Source organism: Ooceraea biroi, chromosome 4 (assembly GCF_003672135.1).
Source record: "Ooceraea biroi isolate clonal line C1 chromosome 4, Obir_v5.4, whole genome shotgun sequence".
Classification (NCBI taxonomy): Eukaryota; Metazoa; Arthropoda; class Insecta; order Hymenoptera; family Formicidae; genus Ooceraea; species Ooceraea biroi.
The window spans coordinates 9,433,222-9,457,686 of NC_039509.1; the positions used below are offsets into that span (position 1 = coordinate 9,433,222).

The 24,465-nt window shown below is 41.3% G+C and overlaps 2 protein-coding genes across 8 annotated transcripts in view; one reads left to right on the forward strand and one right to left on the reverse strand.

The window, feature by feature from the left end:
- The window catches only part of LOC105282681 (upstream stimulatory factor 2), a 97,826-nt gene that overhangs the window by 9,518 nt on the left and 63,843 nt on the right, over positions 1–24,465 (forward strand). The window lies entirely within an intron of this gene.
- LOC105282683 overlaps positions 1–24,465 on the reverse strand; it is an 89,815-nt gene that overhangs the window by 7,351 nt on the left and 57,999 nt on the right. The window contains 7 exon segments of the mRNA XM_026969380.1: positions 845–1,050; positions 1,807–1,998; positions 2,278–2,342; positions 2,345–2,379; positions 2,687–3,097; positions 8,567–8,694; positions 10,500–10,614. Of these exon segments, the coding sequence (XP_026825181.1) occupies positions 845–1,050; positions 1,807–1,998; positions 2,278–2,342; positions 2,345–2,379; positions 2,687–3,097; positions 8,567–8,694; positions 10,500–10,614 (1,152 nt within the window).

Consider the following 24,465-nt stretch of genomic DNA (forward strand, 5'->3'; position numbering starts at 1 on the left):
GATCAACAAAAGCGTGTACTCAGGTATTAAAGCATATCGGTACAACATTCAGCAACGAATTACACAATATAGGTAGGTATAATATGTATATAGATATATGTACATAATACAGCACACGAGACAAGGTATATATACATATACATACATGTATATGTACGTATATCACGCGTGGTAGACCAACTTTTTACTGGAGGATAGATTAAGAAAAGGTGATTTGTTATATAATACCCGTCTACCTACCACTAGTCTCCCTCGATTTACTGGAAAGGTTCGAGAACAAAAGATTTAAGTTTTCCCAAGTTGTTACATGTTTTTGGGGGTTTTGTTGGCTCGAAATGTGACAGACCGCGCGCGATACAAGTGTCGCGTTTGTGAGAGATATGTCATGACGTTAACATATGTCAAGATTGATTCGCAAATAAAAAAGCAGCGAACACGCCAGGCTACAGAAGGTTCGGCCGTGCGAATAAAAACAGCAGAGTTGACAAGCGTTTGCTATGCCTTTCTTGGTTGGTTCGCTTCATCGCCTCGTCATTGCGACGCGCTGCGACGCTTCTCACCCTCGCAACGAAATGCTTATGCTCATCTTGTATCCGGAAACCCAGGAAAACGTTTGAGGAAAACGTTTCTTTTTTTCCTTTGGAAGGATGCTCATCAGAGAATTTGCTCTCAAGCTTGATTTCATCAACGTTTTATCCAAAAAAAAGACCGAAAACGCAACGATTACCTGGGTTTCCCCCCAGCCTTCGTAAGGGGTGGTTCGCAGATGGCGATAATTTAATGAGGCGTACGCGACAAGGGTTGGCTCATACCACTAACACGCATTTGCGGTGATTACACGCACCTTCTGAGCGTAACGATATCATGGGAAGAGTGTCTTGGACTGAGTCTGGGCGGTCTCGTCTTGATCGGCGACGGAGTCGACAACATCCTGCGGTAATTGTGAACGTATCCCGATCTCGTGTCCCATTGAAGCAGTCTCTGGCCACCTAAATCACTGTTGGTGCGGCGCACATGATTATGCCGCGACGCGCGGCTTTGCAGGTCCGCCTGGAACAATCACGCGATTTATCAATTTGAATCTCAGGATATTAATGTCGCAGTAAAGTCATTTTAATAATTATGTTTGCAAATTAATGGCACTTTACTTTTCGTTCTTCCTCGGACATTGTGTCTTGTCCTCGATAGCGACATAAGGGAACGCGATCACTGTGCAAACCGATCGAATCAATGATCAATTAACAGAGTACATTGCGGTTTAAGCGCGCAATAAACATAACGGATTAAAACAACGAAGGCGAGATGAAACTTGGACTAGCGTCGAATCGCAAACGATCGCGCGCGAACCGCCCCGTCGCGTCAGCATCGTATCGACTAACGAGAGAAACGCACGTTTCCTCTCCCGGTATCCTGACGGCCGTGATATAAAAATGTTTATCACGGAATGGCGTGAGCGAATCTCCGCGAGCGTGGCCGAATGGTATACACAAAGGTGACTAATACTGGCTATCGAATCACAGGAAACAATTATAACCGTACGTCCGATAAGCGCCGCGATTATATTACTATTAATGAGTAATGTAATGCCTGCGCGCGAAAGGACTGCGATAAAATGTCTCTTGTGAGAGCACGCGCCTCTACGGGGACACGATTTGTTGCCACTTTAATCCCGACCTTGAAATGTATAGTAAAATATAATTGAACGTGCGTAAATATAGATACGTGATCCAATGTATGATAAATAATATAATATATATTTTAATGTAAATGTATTGCGCTTCTAATTAAAATAGAAGAGAGTGCTACCTTGAACTTGTCAATCAGTATCTGGTTGACGAGCTCGGACTGGGGTCGCGATTTATCGGTGACTCGTCTGCGAAGGGCCGGAGGGCTGTCGGTGTCATCGGGAACATCGTCCGTGTCATGGGACTCGGAGCTGTCACCACCTCCCATCATTCCACCGCTACTGCCCCCAGTCAATGCTCCACCAGATACCATCTATGTCATTCGCATGAAACGTTTATCTCCTTTCTATGCCAGCTCTTTTTCGTTGGATTGAACAACGCGAAAGCATCGCGATATCGTCCAAGAGATTATTCTTTGAGAAATTTCAACGACGACGGAAAGAATTAACGCGGTGTCTCTCAGTCATCTAAGACTGATGCTTTGCTTGGCCGAAAAGTGTCTCGAGCAACTCTCAGACTCTGCTCGGACGTTTCGCAAACTCTTGCGTCGCTCAATGTACACATGCACGTAGGAAATCGCGTCTCTTCTCACCTCGATTTGTATACCGCTGTCTCCACTGTTACATTTCGCGTTTCGGGCGGCTTTATTGCCTTTTTCCTCTCCTTGCTGCTTCTCCAAACGAGTGGTCCGAATCTAAAGACATTCGATCAAGTTATTACTTGATACGGCTTTCAAAGTGGAGAATCAACTTTTATATATTCTATTATAGATATCATGTTGGCGCCATGAAAAGTAATGCTGCAATCGCGCTGTGCCGTTTTTCTAACAACCGTATGGAATCGAATGGGAAACGACTTTTCCCAGCTTCGATAAGTAAAAGAAAAATTCTCTGTTCACGTGCCGGAAATCATCTACGATTCTATAAAAATGGTATCTACTCGAATCTAAATTTAAAATTGCGCCTGGTCAAAAGGGAACGAGCAAGGGACGCGATACGAACCGGAATTTCTGGTCATTGGTGGAGTCGTCTTTGTGCTGGCTGCTTTGCTCGGAGGAAGAGGTCACGGGAGGCGTTTCCCTATCCTCCTCATCCAAGGGCCCCGAGCCGTCGTTGTCCTCCACGGGACATTCCTCGTTGCTCTCCTTGCTGCCCTTCTTGTGAAACCTCAGCGAGAAGCTCTTACGGAATTTCTGCAGCACGCTCTCTTGCTGGCTTTGGGTTGTGCGATGCGTTGCATTCTGACTTCCGCCGCCGGTGGGCATGTTAATGACATTCAGGACGGAGGACGGCTCTTGCAGTCTGGAATGGCTGACCAGAGGAATCGTCGCCTCGGCCAAGGGATGCTCGGTCGTCACGTGACCGCTTCTCGTTCCTTCATCCTCTTCGTCGCCAGACCATTGTCTACATTGGCTGAAATGTTCAAGGCAGAATTTCATGTTCAGTCGTTTATTTGCTTCTCGGTTGTTGCTATGTGACGGAGATTCTAATCTTTGACGTTACAAATTTAATAAATCACGAACATGACCGGCCGAAAGTGTACGCGCACGACTACGACTGACAAAATGACACTGTCTGAAACCAAATAGCTTAATAGCGGAAGCACGTTGACGTTCGCGAAAGAGGAAACCGTCTTGAAATATTTCGCAAACGTTTCGCGCACCAGTTGCGTTAGCGTTAGCGCGAAATTACCAACGCGGCGATTTTACCTCCTTACGTCGTCGAAACGCGCTCCTTTCCAAGTGACAAGTGCACAAACTACTTCGTGTTAAAATATACGGATGTACATTCCAATAATAAGATAATTAGCGCGATACAGTGTTATGATACAATATGACTATGCCGCGTGAATGTGCTCATTCATAACAGGTCGCGAGGAAATATTTAATCATACTAATTACACCCCTCGTGATTGTTGGCTGCTATTAATTTCGCGACTTGAATGCAATTTAGCAAAATTACCATCTATACAGAATATTACAGACGTCTCTCGATTTAATTGATTGTAATCATATCTATGAATATATCGTGAATATATGGACCTCACATTTGCCAGATTATTGGAATATCGTTAAAAACTTCAGATTGGAGATTAACTTTGGAAGATTTAATGAATTATCAAAATTATTAAAGATTCGCAAGTAAGTTTTTTTAGACAATTTTTTTGCATAAATACCGAAACATTAAAGATGCCTGGGTGTTTTCGTTGAGAAGTAATATTTGACGTGTGTGATTTTGGAACGTATTGTGTGTGTGTGTGTGTGTGTGTAAAATATTGCTTTATCATATCATGTCTATAACCACTTGCTGTTTAAAATTTTTAAAAACTTGCATTTATTACAAATGCAGGTCGAAAAAAGTGAAAATTTATAAATATGGAAATATTAAAATTGAAAGAGCTTTTTAAATTCATTAAATATATTTTTTGAAAACGAATAAAATAATTTTACCTTAAAATAAAACTTAATAACAATTTTACATACCTAATAATTTTACATAGTAACTAACAATTATTTTAAACATAAATGTAATACTAAATTAACAAATAATAATAAAAAGATGTAATAACAAATAATAAAGTTCTAGTTATTTTCATAGAATGAAATGCACATAACTCGCGCGCGCGCATGTGTGTGTATGTGTATGTGTACGTGTATGTCTGTGTGTGTGTATTATAGACAAAAATAATTCGTTGGTTAAATATAGTCTTTTAATAGAGTATACGTTCATTGTGTGTCACGATGAACGTGCAATTATCTGAGTCAGTTTAATTGGAATAACGCACCACACCAAAGGATATTTGTCACAGGCGAGTGCTTCCCGTTCGTGTCAATCCTTCATTCTTCCTTGTCTGCGAGCGTAATATTCCGCGCATAAAGCCGCATTTTGCACTTTTCACTCATCGAGCTTGTAATCAAAGTACTTGAGAGTTTAACGAACTTTAACGATTAAATCGCGCAAGAAGAGAAAACAGAGAGAAAACTTCCTGAAAACGAGTTTGAAACTTCACGATAATCTTATCCTCAAGCAAAAAATTGTCTTAAAAGAACAACGACAACCAAAACTAACAATTTGAGTAAAGTACAACGAGGTAAAACTCATTCGATGAGAGTGTCTAACGTCCGCTCAAAACCGACGTTGCAGGAAGTGCAACGGTCGACGTACCAGTGACGACTGAACTCTTCAAGAGTGCACGAGACCACGATTCGTGCATGCTGTCTGGTCTTCTAGGAACAGATTTCGGAGGGTCGATCGCATCGGGTCGCGTCAGGTATAAAGCGAGGGAGATGCGCGGCGTGTTCGTCCTGCGCCTCCTACTTCTTTTCTTTCTCCTTCTACTCATTCTCTTTTTCTTTCCTTCTTTCGCGGCGCGCACATAAAAGGTACCATTTATCCGTATAGTGACAGGAAATCTTACCCTTCGTCCTTTTTTCAAACGGTAGGACGCCAACCCTGTATTCGGAGAACGCAGTGTTTGATGTCCGATGCACGCGTCGTTAATCCTGTGTGGGGTCCGAGATAATTCGGAAAATCGTTTTGACTGTAAATATTTCGAGATCGCATCTCGACATTTCGATTTCGAGATATTGATTTATTATTCAAATTAAAATAAACCAATCTCATGCGGGGAAGATGACAAGGTAGTCGTGTACTCTCGAAAATTTGAAATTGTTCAAATGTTTTGTGGAAATTTTTGAAAAAATATTGTGCAATAAATCTTTTAGTTTCATTTAGACGTATTTCGACGTGTCTAATATTAAAACACCGAACTAAACTAAAGTGGTCCCGAGTACAAGTCGAGTATACTTGATTAGGTAGCGTCTCACGAGAGTAATCACCGCCGACACGATGGTGGAAGCTTACGAAGGGCGAGTGTCTTTCAGGCCTGTTTGTCTTATCAAAGCGAGCGACTTTACTCTACTATGCCTCGTAAAGGGTGAACAAGTAGTAGGAACAAAAAGTAAAGTAGAGGCGTTTTCTATACGGCTTGGTAATTAGAACATCCGACAGTCACGTATGTGTATGTGTGTGTGTGTATAGGCCCGGATAGGGAGTCAATGCACCCCAGGTAGGTCATCCGAAATAACGCCCTCACACCTCGATAAACGTCTCCCTTTCGGCGAGACGCATACGCGGGATGAACAGAGATCGGCAGATTGCGGTGAGAGCTCGAAAAGCGCGGTACTCGCGGTGGATTACAGGCGATCTCTGACAAAGACTGCCCCCGCCTTTGTCCCCTATCAGCGGGACTTTTATAATCATTTCTCTAGTTCATAGTTGTCTAGGGGAGGTCCTCTTCTGGCGGTATCTTCTGGGGGGTCTAGTTTCCTCTTCCAGGAAAATATGTGTCCAACCACGAAATGCTAACGAGAAAAGCGTGTGAATTTGCGAAATAAAATTTTAAGATATCCTCACATTTCTAATTTATCCTGAAGAGATGATGCTTTATTTTACATCTCGTATTTGTTGATTGCGAGCTTCCGCAATTCCTTTCATGTTTTCCACCATGCGCGACATAAATGTGTTAAAAATTTCTTGATACGTTTCTTTCGATTGTTGTGGTCTCTTTTTCTCTCACTTTTTTCAATTTGTCTACAGTCGGATGCAGCTTGAATATTTTCGTCAGGATTGACATTCGATAAATGAATTCAGAGCCGCTTTATCGACAAGTAAATAAAATGCTGTCATTGACTTTTACGCCGCATGTAATGCCGAACTTTAATAGACTTTCCACCACTTCCTCTCGTCAAATGTTTGGCAAGGAGTTCCTGGGGAGGCAAGTCACAAATTTGTTCGTGTGACACTTTTTACTGAAAATCACCGCCGTACATATAAGTGAAGAGACAGTTCTTGGATGATATCGTATAAACATTTAGCGCGATTATATTATACATATGACATTATATTATTCATAGATCGTCGACCTCGGTATTAAAATTAATATTACAACACGGCTGCGATACATTCAAATTCGTATTCCATATTTAATCAAATCATTTATTATTGACTAGCTGGCGCTTGTTCCTCGCGCGCTTCGCGCGCTCGGTATATTTGGAAAATATAAAGCATAAACGTATTTTTTTGCGACACGCACATTTTTAGAAGTTGCAAGACGATTGCACATAGTCTATGTTACTCAGGAAGATCTAAGCTATCCACCAGTGAAAGAATTTTTTAAATCGGTTTAGTAGTTTCTGAGATTACCCCGAACAATGGAACAAACTTTACCTCTTTATTATATTAGTATGATATGATAGTATGATTACAACAAAAGAGGAAAATATTTCCCTCATTATGAAGAAATTTATCATTACATATCTCTGATATGTTTATTGATAAAATTTTGATGAGATAAATAAGTCATTAGAGAACCAGATATTCGTGCTATAAGCAGATATCAAGTTGTTGAATTTTTCCATTCCTATTTTATAATATTGATCCTCTAGATATCAAATACAAAAATCACAATGAATCCAAAATTGTCAAGTACTCTGACAACTTTCGACAAGAACTCTTCGCGATGGTTCGAGTACGTTCTTCCATGTTGCTTCTTATTATTCCATTTCTTTCACGGACACCTCTGCCATTTCTTCGTCATAATATCCATGATGCGAGTATTCGCATATTTTCATAGAAATTGTTAAACGAGTTTAGAGTTTATAGGCAGAATCACGTTGTCGTCAGTAGCCATTCCGAATATTGGATCATGGGATATAGTCTTTCGTGTTCGAAGCAGCAGCTGGTTTTCCCATGCTGCTTGCGGTTCCGATTTCAACGAAATCGCTAATGCGCCAATGCCAATGCCAATGTTAACATATTGGCAGCCGGTGATGTATTTTTAAGTCATTTTAAAATCTTTAGTTTGTTGCCGGCGACGTAGTCTTACGTCATTTCAAAATCTATGGCTGGTTGCTGCTGATACAGTTCTACGATATCTTTTTTCATATTTAACGAGTTATGTGCATTTTATTCTATGAAAATAACTAGGACTGTATTATTTCTTATTACATCTTTTTGTTATTGTTTGTTAATTTAGTATTATATTTTATGTTTTTTATTAGTTACTATGTAAAATTATTATGTAAAGTTATAAAATTGTTATTAAGTTTTATTTTAAGGTAAAATTATTTTATTCGTTTTCAAAAAATATATTTAATGAATTTAAAAAGCTCTTTCAATTTTAATATTTCCATATTTATAAATTTTCAATTTTTTCAATTTGCATTTGTAACAAATGCAAATTTTTTTGAATTTTAAATAGCAAATGGTTATAAGCATATTGATATGATAAAGCAATATTTTTTTATATTTACTCTCATTTTAATAGCAGAACCCTGCGGTGTTCTGCAGCTATAGATTGTTGGAAATTGTACGCGGCGTTCAGCTAAGGTTCTCGCGTCAGAACCGTCAGCTGCGAATGTGTTAAGCGCGAAGAATGGACAGGTTTCGTGAGACAACTGACGGATGTAGCGTCAGATATTCGCATATTCGTAATGCGAGAGTGAGTAAAGTACATATAGGCGGAACAGGCAAAACGGAACAACTGCGATATGCGGGAGATCGACTTTTCGAGGAAAGCAGATTGCTCGAGAGAATGTCATCTACGATTTTCATGAAAAGAGAGTCCTGTCAATAATATAGGCTACGATTAATACGTCAAAAGTACTTTTTTGACGTAAATACTGTCCGATATTTCGATCGTAATTTTTTAGTCAGCTTCGATAGCTGACGCGGAACAGCTTCATAGATTCACACGTTAAAAATTCACAGATATAGTTTTCAATAGTTTAAAAATTGTATTGATAGTTGGAGATGATACTGAGAGAATTTCAAACGGCGATGTGAGTGCCAATACGGACTAGGCATATGATGCAAACGTACCTGACATGGTCTCTGTCCAAGAGCGTCGGAGTGCTGGACGCTTTAATCCGTCGTTGAGCTTTGCTGAGACCAGGCATTCGTCTTCTCTCCCTTCCTGCATAGCCACTCGTTCTGCGATCGTGCAAAGGCTAAAAACAAAATGTTAAATAATCGAATAATATGATTACTAAATTATTGAAAGATTATTTGTTGATAAAGCCTTCCGTCCTCCTTCCGTCTGTACATGTCAATGGCCCAAAGGAGATCACACTTATTTTCAGCGCAAGAGGAAATATGCACGCGCGCGTGCTTAGCAAATTATTGACGACCCTCATTTTTTATCGTGATATATTAGATATATGAGCTTCTGCGTGTATCCGCGATGATTGGCGCATTTGGGAAATAGAAGAAAATATTCCCGAAACCTGAAATAGCTGCGCTCCTTCACGTAATTTACGAATGAGTACACGTACACGCGATAGTGTATCACCGCTATCAAAATAACATTGTTCTTAGCAATTGCAATCTATCGATCTCGTATCGCCGCAAACTGCACGTTATCTGCGATAATCGACGAAAGCGTTGACTTCGCGGTTTCCGTCCATCCTTTCACGCGTGTCTCGCGCGACGCGAGAAATGAAAGGGATGCAAACGGTGCCGAGCCACAAAGGTTGATTATATCTCTGCAGCTGTCTCGCCACTGTGCGCGACGTTTTACTAATTAAGATTCCCACGCTGTGAGAAAGCATATAAACGTCAGGACAAATTTCACGTCTCCTCTCGAATTTCAATCGTTGACATCTTTCAAACACCTCGTTATAATCGCGTTAGTTCCGGATTATGGAAATCCGAATCGAGCTTTCCTCTCATCTCTTCACGTGGGAGGAAATTTAACGCTTGCTTTCAAAATTTCAAAGAAATCTGCGATATAATGAGACCTCGATATTTTCATTCAATAAAATAATATGTTGTAAATTTTCATCGAAGAATCTATAGTTATTTTCACTGTTTATGCGAGTCGATCGGAAAAGAATCATCTATTTGATGTATTGTCGACAAGAGAAGATGAAAATTATGAACGTGCAAACGCGAAAGCGAGATCTCTCGCTTCGGAATGTCCGTTTCCGGTTACAATAGTGTATGCGCGAACGCGCTGTAGGTAGCATCAGTTTCGACACACTACGACGAACACGTTAACGAACCGACGCATGCCGCCGTCGTCGTCGTCGTCGCCGCTGCGGATGATGCATGTAGGTCGTTGCCAGCCATCCGCGGTATACCACAATCGCGTGCAGCCGACGCCGTATGCATCCCCATCGTGCATCCCCATACACCACGACCGAGAGACGTCAGCGGCATCGCTCGACGATTACTCACGCGTCGTCGATCGATGATCACTTCCGGATTGTTGATAATTACGGATCCGCAGTCTGTGACAATCCCGGGTGGCGCACCGTCGAGATTTCGATTACCTCAGATGAAATATCACAACTAAACGCGGAGCTGTCTGACGGCAATGTCGAATATACCGGATTCCAAGGAGAAGCAACCGGGAACAAGTTAACCCGACGGTGATGGATGAACCGAGCGATTTTGCGCGAATGTGATGTATATATTAAACTGCTCGACTCGAAGGATCGCAAGCTGGCCCCCTGTGTCACTTTCCGTAATGTGATGCATCCGAACGCAAAGTTGGAAATTCAATAAATCAAAAATAAGAATGTACGAAATTGGGCGAACGCTACTGAAGGCCCAAAGATTTCGACTAGAAATTCGGCCCAATTAAACCCACGTTCAACAGAGTTCAAAGAATAAATAAAATAGCTTTAAACAAAAGGGGAAAATAACCGAAACTTTTGTCACGACGTTAAAAAGATGAACAATTATTTGTGAACACGTTTACTAACGATGAAAAAATATCGCCCTTCCGGGAGGAAGGGATTTAAGTACTTACGGAAACAGGAGCTGTATGAGACGTGGCCACTTCGTGCGTACGATGAAGCCTGTTGGGACTCGGGCTCGAACGTTGCGAATCTTGACCGCGCTGCCAGAAACCGGATTTATTGCCGCTGCAACAGAACAAGAAACCTCTTAGCCGTTGATTAGCCTTGTCGTGTTTCCGTATTTTTCTTTTTCTTACACGAGTGTAATCTCAAAGACTGGATTAATTTATACGATTGTTGTGATTTCTTGGATTTACAGCCAAGACTGACTCACAGAAACGGTTCAACACTATCTTACTTCATTCTGTTGCATCCTTGCTAACGCAGATGCAATTAACGCGCCGTTACTCGGTGTACATCGAGTGCCGTTATCGAGTGAAAGACTCATTCATTTCAGCGCAAACTGTTTAGGTTTGCGAAATATTCATAAACACGAGTGTCAAGTTATCTCAATTAATTTACGCGTGGACTTATCAGTATCGCGTTATCGGTATCGGATTGCAGCGGGCCCGATAAGCACGATGTGCCACGCAAGTGATTAATCAATAATCTTGACGTGGCGTGAATCTTAATTAATGGGGTCGAAGGGGCAGGGCGGAGCGTAGCAGACGTAACATACGTCTCGGAGTTACATTTCGTTATCTCAGTAGGTCGCATTTGAATCCAGTCGCTCCGCGACTGGAATAGATTTCGGATCTGTGAGATAACTGACTCGATTCGCGCAAATTCCGCGGTCAATATCGCAGGAGATTGCTTTTCCCGCTTTTGCCATCGTAAATATAGGTAGACGTGTTTTTCCTCGTCGGCATTGATCGCGACTCTCACGATCGGACGAGAAAAACATTTTCGTAATAAATTACGGCGAAGCGCACGGCTTATCGTCCTGGCGCGATAATGGCTACAATGTCCTAAGTTATGAGGTCAAAAGTCGTCAGTTGTACGATTTGTACCTATGCTCGTTTCGTCGATAACCCCTCTTACAAAGACGGCGATTAATCGTCCCGATTGTCGTCTCGCGAGACAATAATCCAGGGTTACGTGGTGACACGGCCTCGACTTTCTATTCGAATCCGGCAGTGTACGGGTGTGCGAAAATGCACAATATTGTTGCAAGCAAGCTCTCTCAAGCTAGCGCCAGACTGTGCGATTCGTAATTCACAATTCGTAATTCGTATATTTGTGAATAGTGTGGAGGGAAAATTCATCGATTTATCATGTGCGATTTGTTATTTGCACTGATTCGCTAGCCAAGCGGTTTTTTGACGAAACTTAAAGAAATCATTGCGAATCAATCCATTCGAATTATGAATGACATACTGCGAATCACGAATAGTGTGGAAGGTTTACACTGACGAATAACGAATTTTGCCGACTCCAGTCCAATGAATCTCTACAAATCACGAATTACGAATCACGCATAGTCTGGCGCTAGCTTCGGACATCCCTAAACGAGTCGCGAGCGAATTTTCGATCATTTCGACAAACGAGACAACGTACGTTTGATTTTGTTCGCGTGGGAGCGAATGGCTGGTCGCTCGTCCGCGAAAAGAAATCTCGAATCGAAGATGAAAGACGGAATTCGAAATCGCCTTAGTTTCGCATTCTCACGGCAGCAGCGTTTCATTATTCGCGCATAAATATCTTGCCCTGTGAGTCCGTATTAGAAACCTGCGACAGGAGGTATGACGCGCGGATCGTCAAATGGTGAAAGGCGATAATGAACGTGGCGCAGTGCGAACGGGCGCACTCGCGACGTTTGCATAGCTCAAGGCAGAGGCAGAGAAGAGTCTTTGATAAAAAGCAAAAAGAAAGTCCGAGACAGAACAGTCGCGACCGCCGATCGAAGGCAGGTCACGATGCACCTAGGTACTCCCGAGGTTCATCGATTTATTCCACTTTCTATGTGTCGACTGATCGAAACCAGCGCGGAACCGTTTTTCTTCTCGCGCGACGTGGGATCGGCCGTCTGAGGAACGGGTAAGATTTACTAAACCCCTGAAGGAATGAATGACGCGCGTGGCTGTCATCCTCTACCGAAAGATTCTCTCAACGTTGACTGGATTCGCCGTCAGTCAAATTCCCATTCTTCATCCTCGATTGCTGGCAAGAAGACGAAACGCGAAAAAAAGGCTTTAATGACAGACGCGTCACGTGAGGCAATGCACAATATTTGCACGTAAAAGTTTGACGTAGGTAAGTGCACGTAAGCAAGACGTGAGACGCAGTTGTGCTATTACGAAATACGGCACGTTAAAGTTTGATGGATGATTAGAAAAACTGTCTCGCGCAGTCTAATATTTGCTGTCTGCTCCGTCTGAAAAGTACGTCACCTGCCGCATGGCACGCTCGAAGGATATTGGCACATCGTGCTCCAAGAGCAATACGTGAGCGTGAGCTGCCTCGTGCGATACGTGCTCGCGATCAGGTGCACCGGATACTTTCCGAAAACGCGTTACTTTTGTATGGACAAGAGCAAACGCCATCAGCGATGCTCCCAAGGCTACCGAGAATTTTATCAGCATACGAATTGCGTTCCCATACATGTTAACGTAAAGATCGCATTGTTTCAAGAGATTCACATGCAAAAGCCTACAACTTTTTCCGGTTCTTGTGTGAAACTCTTATCTCTCCTATCCCGCGTTATGACCTTTCTGTTACGTGCACTCTGACAGATTCGCATTTAATTCTCTCGAGTCGCGTACTCGTATCCACGTGCTTGATATGCAGGCGCAGACTCGCCATTTCGCTCGGGGCGCCGAAATACCTCGGTCGGCTCTTGCGCGTGGGTGCACGTTCGCTAGTGGGCAATAACCGGTCGTAAAATCTTACCGGTTTCACGACGCAGCTTCCCTCCAGCTCCAGCTGCGTCTCGTGAATGTACCCGTGACTTTTTTCCTCTTTCGCTCGGCGCTCGGCATTCGACGCGTTTGCCGAGAGCACGAAGAGACGCGCTGGTCCTTCGCGCCCCGCAGCGCACGGAGATTCACGGGCAAGATGCACGATTTTTCCCTCTCAGCGGACACACCCGCGCGTGCATCAAGCTCTGATCCTAGTTCCGCGTGCATCCTCCGAGATGATCATTTTATCGCGCAACGATGGATAACGATCATAACTTGAGTCGCAACAACGCGACTTGACCAATAGATTACCGCGAAATAACAGAATTATATGTAATATATAACTCACACGAGAATCTTAACTCTTTGAAGCAGGATTTCACAATAAAAATTCCTTGTTGTACAGAAATTTTATTTTTATAAAATGTGACAAGAATATAAGTTTCTAACTATATTAAATAGATGGGACAGAATGTAAATCTCTGTGCTTCTAGTAATTTCAAGGTGATATGAATAACATCCCACCATGCATCCCATCACGTTCAAGCACTAAAAGGTGGGGTTTTGCATACTATGCTTCAAAGAGTTAAATCGCGTTTGAACAAATTATAAGTAAAGAGTAAATAAAATAAAATTAAAGAATAGTAAATAGTAAATGAAATGAAATTAAAAACAGTAAAGATAAATATTATTATATATTTGGATAAATTGGAGGAATTAATTAGCACGGTTTCTCCCGAGTTAGCCGCGCAAGCCGACAATTTACTCGGCGACTTTTCACTTTTTGCATCTTCTTTGTTTGAAGAATTACTTGATTATACGCGTCGTTTATCCGATGTATTCATAATCGTCGCACACGTGCTAAAAGCTGGTTGCGTTACCAGGTGGATTACCGAATCGTTAAATCATTCGGAACGTCGATTTCTCTTTTTCTCGCGTTTTCAAGGATTCAAGACTTTCGTAACCAGGCGAGCGTTAAAACGTGATTGCAGCGCTTATCGATTCGTTGTTAATAGCACGCGCGCTCATACGTTACCGCGGCCGTTTGCCGACGCTCTCTTTCAGGCTATTATGGCTTTACGTGTAGCGCACAAAGCGATATAACTTGGAGAATACTGGCAGTTGCCTTTTTAGTTCATTGTGAGTTTTGTCCAGGCACGTCGCCGACTAGTTTTGCATCATTCGCAAAACGGTATATTCTGTAAAATACGATTTAAGCACGTTTCGTTACCATATTTTTACATATTCATTTAACGAGAGAATCATGTACTCGAAAATTGTGATTGAGCTTGCTTCATAAGAGTACACGATTCCTTTTTTAACTCATATTACTAAAACAATACCGTTCATTCTTTTAATTGAAGTATGGATAATATTAGATGAGCCTTAATTCGCAGTAGCGATAATTGAATCGACAATAACAGATTATTAGAAATAATTTTAAATCTTAATTGAAAGACGATACTCTGTGCAACGATTTTTATTATTGTCTAATCGTTGATACTAGAAAGAAGAAAAAAGAGAGTGGCATTGTTGTACAATAATAAAATATAATATCACGAATAAAACGTTTATATCTAGACGGGCTTTTTTTATTTACGTCATAAATCCTCAACAAATTCGATCGCGACGGTCGTAAATCGGGCACGGTGTTTCCTCGATTTACCCCGCCGAACGCTTGTCGATAAAGGGCGATTTTGTGAACCATAAAAAATCGATTCTGAAGCGATCCGTTATACGTACGTTAAACACGCATGGTGAATTCACATGTGTCGGCTGGTCCGAATCGAGAGAGATTTTCAATTTCCATTTTCGTGTTCACTGAGCTTAAGTGAAAATACCCTGAACGGTGAAGCAACCATTGTCGACATTGTATAATATAAATACATATATCAGCTATATATTGACAATTAAAGCACACGTTTAATAAAATTGCTCTTTTCCCTGATAACTTTAACATTTTTATCTTTCTCAATTAAAAAAATTTTAAATAACGCGTTCTTTGCGTTAATAATATTTTCCAAATTAACAGATTAATAGATTTAAAATAAACATGATGACTTTACCTAGCACAAAGAAATCACGCTGGGAATCTATTTATCTCGTAACGCGTTTAGACACAATCGACCAATATTTTCTTGCTCGAGTAAGAGCAAAGAAATATTTTGTCGATTCTTTAGATGTTTCCATGGCTTTTAAATCTTTCTGAAAACCGGAGAGATTTACATTAGCCGGGGTACCCGCTGTGGTAAAACATCTCGTCTCGAGGATCACCTGCGAGACCAGAGAAGACCACCCGAAGGAACAAAACGATGCCGATGATGGTCGGCGAAATATAAAGCCCACCTTGCATTTGCGGCACATTCGTAATGTCTTCACACACACACACACACACACACACACACATACGATTTCGTCTTTTGTCGATAGACTTCTTTACCTTCTCCGTCTTCTCTCATTCTTTATTTCGAACGTGTTGCTAGCGTCCGAGCGGTGACGAATTGAGACCAAAAGCTAACATTTTTATTAAGGTAAATGTCCCTATTTGTGACCATGACCCTATTTGTGACCACTCGTGGACTTTTATTAAACGAATCAGAAGTTTTAAGCAATTCATCTTCAAAAAAATCATCATGTTTGGCGATATTAATCAGCTACGGTTTGATATCGTTTCAGTGATATTTGACAAACATATATTTGTGAAAATGTGACATAAGGTATCATCAGTGGTAGATCGAGCGTATGTGTGTCGTCACGTTAGTAGATGTGGTGGTTGTTACTGCACAGTCACAGCCTTGTTACGTCGTCACAACCAAATGTTCAAAGACAAGTTTGCGCAAAAATATAAGTGAAGGATTAATGAGTGTTGTGCTATTTGTGGATTCTGAAAAAGATTGGTAGTTTTGAGTATAGAGACGAACGTTACAAATGGGTACAACAAAACACGCATGTCTCCATTTGTGATTAGCTCAAGAAAACTAGTCATAACTGTAATTTTCGCTGCTTTTTGTAAAAAAAAACGTAATTAATACCCATCTCCATACGCTTCTAGATGGGTGGGAGATGCATTTGTACGAGTAAACGGAAAAATATTCGATACTCGTGGGAAAACTCTAGTGACAACGCTATCACTTTAGGTTAGGTCACTAACTGGGACATCGTGTGTTTTGTACTCGATTTGATCTGATCACCGGTCACTAACCGGGACAGACAGCGGTCACTAATGAAGACAAAATTAAATCAGGAGGTCACTAATGTGTACATTTACATAGTTTGCAATTTCGCTTTCAATATTTATTAGATTATGTTTAAAACTCGAGTAAAACAAGTTTTTCGATACAAAAATGATTAATCTTGAGTTCCGTATAATTGTTTCTTGATTTGAATCACTTTAGAATACTTTCCTTTCTTATTAACTGATGCGGAAATCTTACATGGTCACAAATAGGGACATTTACCTTATGCGCTCTTTAACACGAACGTTACGGTTCTCACACGGATCTACGTGGGATTTCCATTTATATCACGCGGACAGGCATCGATCGCGCAAATCGAGAATTACGTGAACGTAGAATTTCCGTCGTTTCCTCGCGCGGATAACGTATTCCGGCCGCGGATAGGATGCATGTCCCCTGAATGCGCGTCTCGCGTGAAAGCCGATACGGCCCCACGCGATGCGTGACCCTACTCGCTATACGGCTATTGAATTTCAATTTACGATATCGCTGTCTAATTAATACGATCCTATCCCGTATATATGTACGTACTCGCGTCTCCACTTCATCCTCCTCCCGCTCTTCTCTTTCGAGAGAATCCGGGACCACGGCAAATCTATTAACCCGTTCCCACGGAACCGGCATCGCCGTTTGACACGCTCCGCAAACGTATCCGCCTGCGTTCGTTGCAACCTACATTCTCTCGCTATGTCGAATGCGGAAAAAGCGTGAATAAAACAGTCTATGAGCGTGCAGTTTTCGGAAGTTTTCAAACAAGTGTATATTCTTTGCTCTCATTTCCCTGGAGAATGATCAGGCCACAGAGATTAAGTTACAAGTTTAGAGAAACCACTCGTGTCGGCAAGATTGTTGGGTGTGTTTGTTTTTTCCAGATTCACCGTTATCGAATAATTCGCTATTTGACTCGCGTGTATACCCATATTAAGCTGGACCCCCCACCAACCCCAAAACAATTCGGACCTATCAGAAAATTTAGTGCTAATTATGTGCTAATTAGTTGCTCTATTCCCGATTTTGTTGCTCGAACCGTTTTGCAGGAAATTGCAATCAAAATGGGGGGGGGGGTCCAGCTTAATGTTAAGCTGGACCCCCCCATACTGAAAAATCTATATAGAGTGCCGGAATCGAAAAAACAACTACACTGGAATTTGTTGCTATTTTGTTGCTCTAAGATAGTATAAATTAATTATAAAAATATAATGTTGTTAACCATGTACTGACATCCATGACCAAGTACAACGCAGCGCGCAATATCATTCTCGACCAAACACGTTGCAAAAAGGTATTGCTCACACTTACTCACTCACTAATAGTTTTAAATACCCAAATATACAACCGTCACACCATGGTTATTTATTATTAAACGAAAATCGGGCAGTCACAGACTAAGGAGTTTTCCATGACATACATTACTTAAATAATTTGTTGCTCGCATGATTTTGGTCTTAAACTGTTGTCTGTATCACGGGCTATCGCAAAATACCAAAAACTGAATTTGTTGCTAATCGCAAAGTGAAAAAATACTCGCCTACGTGGTCGCGGACGGGCACGCGCTATTCTTACCTTCAAGATGCTGTAAATTGTTTAAAGAATTAGTTGCTCGCAAGATTTTGGTCTCAAATTGTTCCTCGCATCAAGGGCTATCGAAATATATCCATAACTGAATTTGTTGCTAACTGCAAAGCGATAAAATAACCGCCTATATGGTCGCAAGCGGTCACGCGTTACACTCAACTTTAAGATTGTGTGGATTGTTTAAAGAATTAGTTGCTCGAATGATTTTGGTCTCAAATTGTTCCTCGCATCAAGGGCTTGCATAAGCGAGTATTGTTTCACTTTGGAGTTAGCAACAAATTCAGTTTTTGGTATTTTTCGATAGCCCTTGATGCGAGGAACAATTTGAGACCAAAATCATTCGAGCAACTAATTCTTTAAACAATCCACACAATCTTAAAGTTGAGTGTAACGCGTGACCGCTTGCGACCATATAGGCGGTTATTTTATCGCTTTGCAGTTAGCAACAAATTCAGTTATGGATATATTTCGATAGCCCTTGATGCGAGGAACAATTTGAGACCAAAATCTTGCGAGCAACTAATTCTTTAAACAATTTACAGCATCTTGAAGGTAAGAATAGCGCGTGCCCGTCCGCGACCACGTAGGCGAGTATTTTTTCACTTTGCGATTAGCAACAAATTCAGTTTTTGGTATTTTGCGATAGCCCGTGATACAGACAACAGTTTAAGACCAAAATCATGCGAGCAACAAATTATTTAAGTAATGTATGTCATGGAAAACTCCTTAGTCTGTGACTGCCCGATTTTCGTTTAATAATAAATAACCATGGTGTGACGGTTGTATATTTGGGTATTTAAAACTATTAGTGAGTGAGTAAGTGTGAGCAATACCTTTTTGCAACGTGTTTGGTCGAGAATGATATTGCGCGCTGCGTTGTACTTGGTCATGGATGTCAGTACATGGTTAACAACATTATATTTTTATAATTAATTTATACTATCTTAGAGCAACAAAATAGCAACAAATTCCAGTGTAGTTGTTTTTTCGATTCCGGCACTCTATATAGATTTTTCAGTATGGGGGGGTCCAGCTTAACATTAAGCTGGACCCCCCCCCCCATTTTGATTGCAATTTCCTGCAAAACGGTTCGAGCAACAAAATCGGGAATAGAGCAACTAATTAGCACATAATTAGCACTAAATTTTCTGATAGGTCCGAATTGTTTTGGGGTTGGTGGGGGGTCCAGCTTAATATGGGTCGCGTGTACCACATCTCTAGCTAATTTTTACATCGAGTGAAGCTCCGATTAAGTTAACTTCATCATGAGAAGCTGAGAGGCTTATCGAATTGCGAGTATCCGTCGAATCTGGTGTATCTCACGTGTCCAGCTTCCCAGGGACCACCAACTTTCGTGTTTCCCTCAAGCCTTGTAATGATTTTACCGACTCTAATCTCCGCTAAGCGGATTAATAGCACCGATCCGTGGATCCGTCGGATCATGTTTGCCAAAAGTTGGTTATTAGTCAATGTTTCTCGTCAGATACAACGAATATAAAGACGCGGTATCCCAAGTTCTCCAAGTATTCCAAGACAAGCCAAAAATTGGCTCTGATCGATTTTTCTTAGAAATATTATAAATAAATATTAAAAAATATTAAATATTAAATATATTTCAATACAAATTTTGGTCATCGCGTTATCTGCATGCGTTCTCTTTAATAACGCGATCCGCAGACCTCCAACAAATCAGGATCGACCCTCTACTGTCCAATATACTTTTGCGGGGTCGATAACGGAGTTATTCTCACGAGAAAGAACCATCCGAAAATTTGGGTCATGCGCGCTTCGCGAAATACATTGGTCCAAGAATAGCGAGACTGGATATACATAAAAGTGATGTGTTGCCATAATAATCCGCTTGCGACGGAGAGTACAGGTATCAAAATGTACAAAGAGAAAGAGAGAGAAAGACAGAGATACATGCAATCGCAATTATGCATGATATTTTACTCTTTACTGTATCGCGTGGAAGAATAAAATGTCAAAAGCTTCGCGTGGGGAGTTATACTTTCCTTTTTAAATCCCCCTCCTGAATATTTTATCGTCAATTTATTTTCGCATGAATATTCAGACCCGCTTCTCTTTCATAAGTGTGTTCATATAAGGCAGTGCTTCTCGATTCTTGCGCTTAATTTCTCGGATATCTGACGTAACTTTCTTAATGCCATTACGAAGTCATAATATATTTCCTTTTGAGTCCAAGTTCGTATCTATTGATTCTAGTGCCGTACGTGGTCATTGCACAAGAGTGACTTTTAATTAAAGATTTCAGAGTTAAACGAATTCGAATTCCCAAAGTCGCCAACGCTTTTGTGGAGGATTGCCAATGGTAGCAACGCCACTTCTTAAGCGGGTTCATTGTCATGAGAATGAGGAGCGGAGACAACGGCAAGTATGCGAGTACAAAAGCGGAAAAGCGAGATCGAACGAATAATAAAAAGAATGTCAGAGAGGGAAAGAAGAGAAGTGAATGACCGAGCAAATTCCAGTGTCGCTGCTCGCGAAATGGCGACGTGTGCAGAGTAAGGTGGCTCTTCTAAGGCCGCGTTCACACGGAACGAGGCCAACGGAGAGCTAACAAACAACGGAAAGAGATGATCACGAGAGCTGTCACGATCTCCAGGTATCCCTCTTTTTGTCTTTGCGCAGCAAATTCGATTCGCAAAAACGGATCGAGTAATTGATCGGCTGAGATTGAAGATTGCTAGAGATTTAATGGACGAAGGTTAATAACATAGCGTGTATCAAAAACGTTACTCGGAGGCAAATTTCTCGAGTCGTTTATTTTTACCGTTGGGTTGTTGGGTCTTTCCGAGATTGAGAAACAACCAAAGAAATGGCTCGTCGGAATTTCAATAGGAGAATAATATAAACGCGCTATACAATGGCCACTCGTGAATGGAATAATGTTGGGCGGATGTATGACAAAGGGATTCTTATTAACAGTCCGTTTTCTGGCAGAAGGTAGCGCAAAGGAAACATGAAACTCTGGTTTAAATGCATAGGACGTGAGCTCGTCTACAATTTATCTCAGAACGACACGACACTTTTCGCTGAATACAAACGAGCCCGTGTGACCGGTGGTGGCACGCGCCACATTGCCGGAAACCTGTCGCGACGTCAATGAGTTCCGACCTGGCTTATCTCTCGTTGATTCCGAATGCGTCCCGCGAGACACGATTCACCGGTGAAAATGTCTTTTATTCAACTCGTCCAGAAGACATTCAATTTGTCTGCGATTATTTTCTCAGTTCATGCATGCGACTTCATGCGAGTTTCGTGATTGCTCCACGAACAACAATTTTTGCCAAGTATTATATCTTTGTTAAGTGGTCAATGTGATTTATCCCGCTAGCAGATACGTTTGCGAAGAACCGAGGGAAACGCGAGCACTTAACCATCTCAATTTCGGTGCTTCTCTCCTCTGCCTAGTGTTTATCGCGAGAATACGGCTTGTAATAAGGATGCCTTGGCCACGATCATCCACCCTCATCATCACGATCGTCGGATCGCCCACGTTCGAACCACCAAAGTATCCTCTCTCAGGACTCCTTTGCCATAATTATCATCAATTTCTGTAACGGGAGAGTCTTTTCGTACGTGGATATTACTTTATTATGCGAATATGTGTATAATTAGCACGCGAAACAAGCACCGATAACAAAGCCTGCTGCTATTAATGGTAAATGGGGATGATAATTGCAGCATCGATTGGATCGCAAGTTCCCATGCATACGCTCTCTCAGGTGCACGTGGCACATATGCGTATGCGCGTGTATTCATATGTACCTGGCCGGCAGCTGCAATCAAATACGCGAGCGCGCACGTCGCATCTGGACTGGTTTTACATGCAGCGAGGAACATCCATTTCCCGAACGACAAGAGGGTGTCCCTTGTGCATTGACACACCGCGCGTGTCGCGTGCATGCGGACTCGAATCGTAGACGGAACGCTATCTCTATCAGAACGCGTTGCGGTTCCATAGTTCTGATCGTGTTGAGAATCGATGTAAAGTGAAATGATAAATCGATGCAGTTTTCCATTATTCTTTCTCTCCAGCAGTCAAAGCTTCACTTATTCTTCTCTTTTCAAGTTTTCATTAAAAAACTTTTTATTAAATGCTAAAATTTGTAAGGGCCTTTATAATTGTGAGATTCTTAAAATGTTTTATCATTTTGAGACATTATCTTGAGATATTTCTGAGTATTGAGAGATTTTTTTTACATGCTGACATGACAGTCTTTTTGCTCCCTGTATAGCGACTATCTTTCTCAAAACGGACCGCTGGTGTGCAACTAAATGTTTCAGTTCATCTGGACCGGTTTTGGCGATGCATCTGAATGACGAGAGCGAAAGGATTCCTCGCATTCTCTCCGAAAGAAATAACTGAGTTGAGAATTGATAAAAATGTTTATATATAATAAGAGAGAATTAATGGTAAAAAAGTGTTAAATTATTCTATGAAAATTATTTACAATTAGATAGAAAGCTCCAACTCGAACTCGAAACTTTAGAAAATTTTCGAAATTGTGACAACGAAAGGATAATAGCGTTCGATCATTTTCTCTATTTCCGAATTTTCCGACTCTTCTCTACTTTCATCTTGCAATATTGGACACAGCGAAACATATCCGGCAGCTGTCACGTGGCCGCAACGAAAGCGCATCTGCTGATCAGAGCCTTCGATTCACCGGTTTCTTCAATGCTAGCCGCGGGCTGGCCCGTCCTTAAGGATCTCAGTGTTCTTTTACCTTTTTCCTGTTATTTTTCGCGCGGCAATTCAATCGATTCTTATTAAACGAAAATCGGGCAGTCACAGACTAAGGAGTTTTCCATGACATACATTACTTAAATATTTGTTGCTCGCATGATTTGGTCTTAAACTGTTGTCTGTATCACGGGCTATCGCAAAATACCAAAAACTGAATTGTTGCTAATCGCAAAGTGAAAAAAATACTCGCCTACGTGGTCGGGACGGGCACGCGCTATTCTTACCTTCAAGATGCTGTAAATTGTTTTAAAGAATTAGTTGCTCGCAAGATTTTGGTCTCAAATTGTTCCTGCATCAAGGGCTATCGAATATATCCATAACTGAATTTGTTGCTAACTGCAAAGCGATAAAATAACCGCCTATATGGTCGCAAGCGGTCACGCGTTAACTCACTTTAAGATTGTTGTGGATTGTTTAAAGAATTAGTTGCTCGAATGATTTTGTCTCAAATTGTTCTCGCATCAAGGGCTTGCATAAGCTGAGTATGTTTCACTCTTGAGTTAGCAACAATATCTCAGTTTTTGTATTTTCGATGCCTTGATGCGAGGAAACAATTTGAGATCCAAAATCATTCGAGCAACTAATTCTTTAAACAATCACACAATCTTAAGTTGAGTGTAACGCGTGACGCTTGCGACCATATAGCGGTTATTTTATCGTTTGCAGTTAGCAACAAATTCAGTTATGGATATATTTCGATAGCCTTGATGCGAGGAACAACCTTTGAGACCAAAATCTGCGAGCAACTAATTCTTTAAACAATTTACAGCATCTTGAAGGTAAGAATAGCGCGTGCCCGTCCGCGACCACGTAGGCGAGTATTTTTTCACTTTGGCGATTAGCAAATTCAGTTTTGGTATTTTGCGATAGCCCGTGATACAGACAACAGTTTAAGACCAAAATCATGCGAGCAACAATTTATTTAAGTAATGTATGTCATGGAAAACTCCTTAGTCTGTGACTGCCGATTTTCGTTTTATATATAAATAACCATGGTGTGACGGTTGTATATTTGGGTATTTAAAACTATTAGTGAGTGAGTAAGTGTGAGCAATACTTTTTTGCAACGTGTTTGGTCGAGAATGATATGCGCGCTGCGTTGTACTTGTCATGGATGTCAGTACATGGTAACAACATTATTTTTTTATAATTAATTTATACTATCTTAGAGAGCAACAAATACACACAAATTCCAGTGTAGTTGTTTTTCGATTCCGGCACTCTATATAGATTTTTCAGTATGGGGGGGTCCAGCTTAACATAAGCTGGACCCCCCCCCCATTTTGATTGCAATTTCCTTGCAAAACGGTTCGAGCAACAAATGGGAATAGAGAACTAATTAGCACATAATTAGCACGTAAATTTTTCTGATAGGTCCGAATTGTTTTGGGTTGGTGGGGGTCCAGCTTAATTGGGTCGCGTGTACCACATCTCTAGCTAATTTTTACATCGAGTGAAGCTCCGATTAAGTTAACTTCATCATGAGAAGCTGAGACTTATCGAATTGCGAGTATCCGTCGAATCTGGTGTATCTCACGTGTCCAGCTTCCAGGGA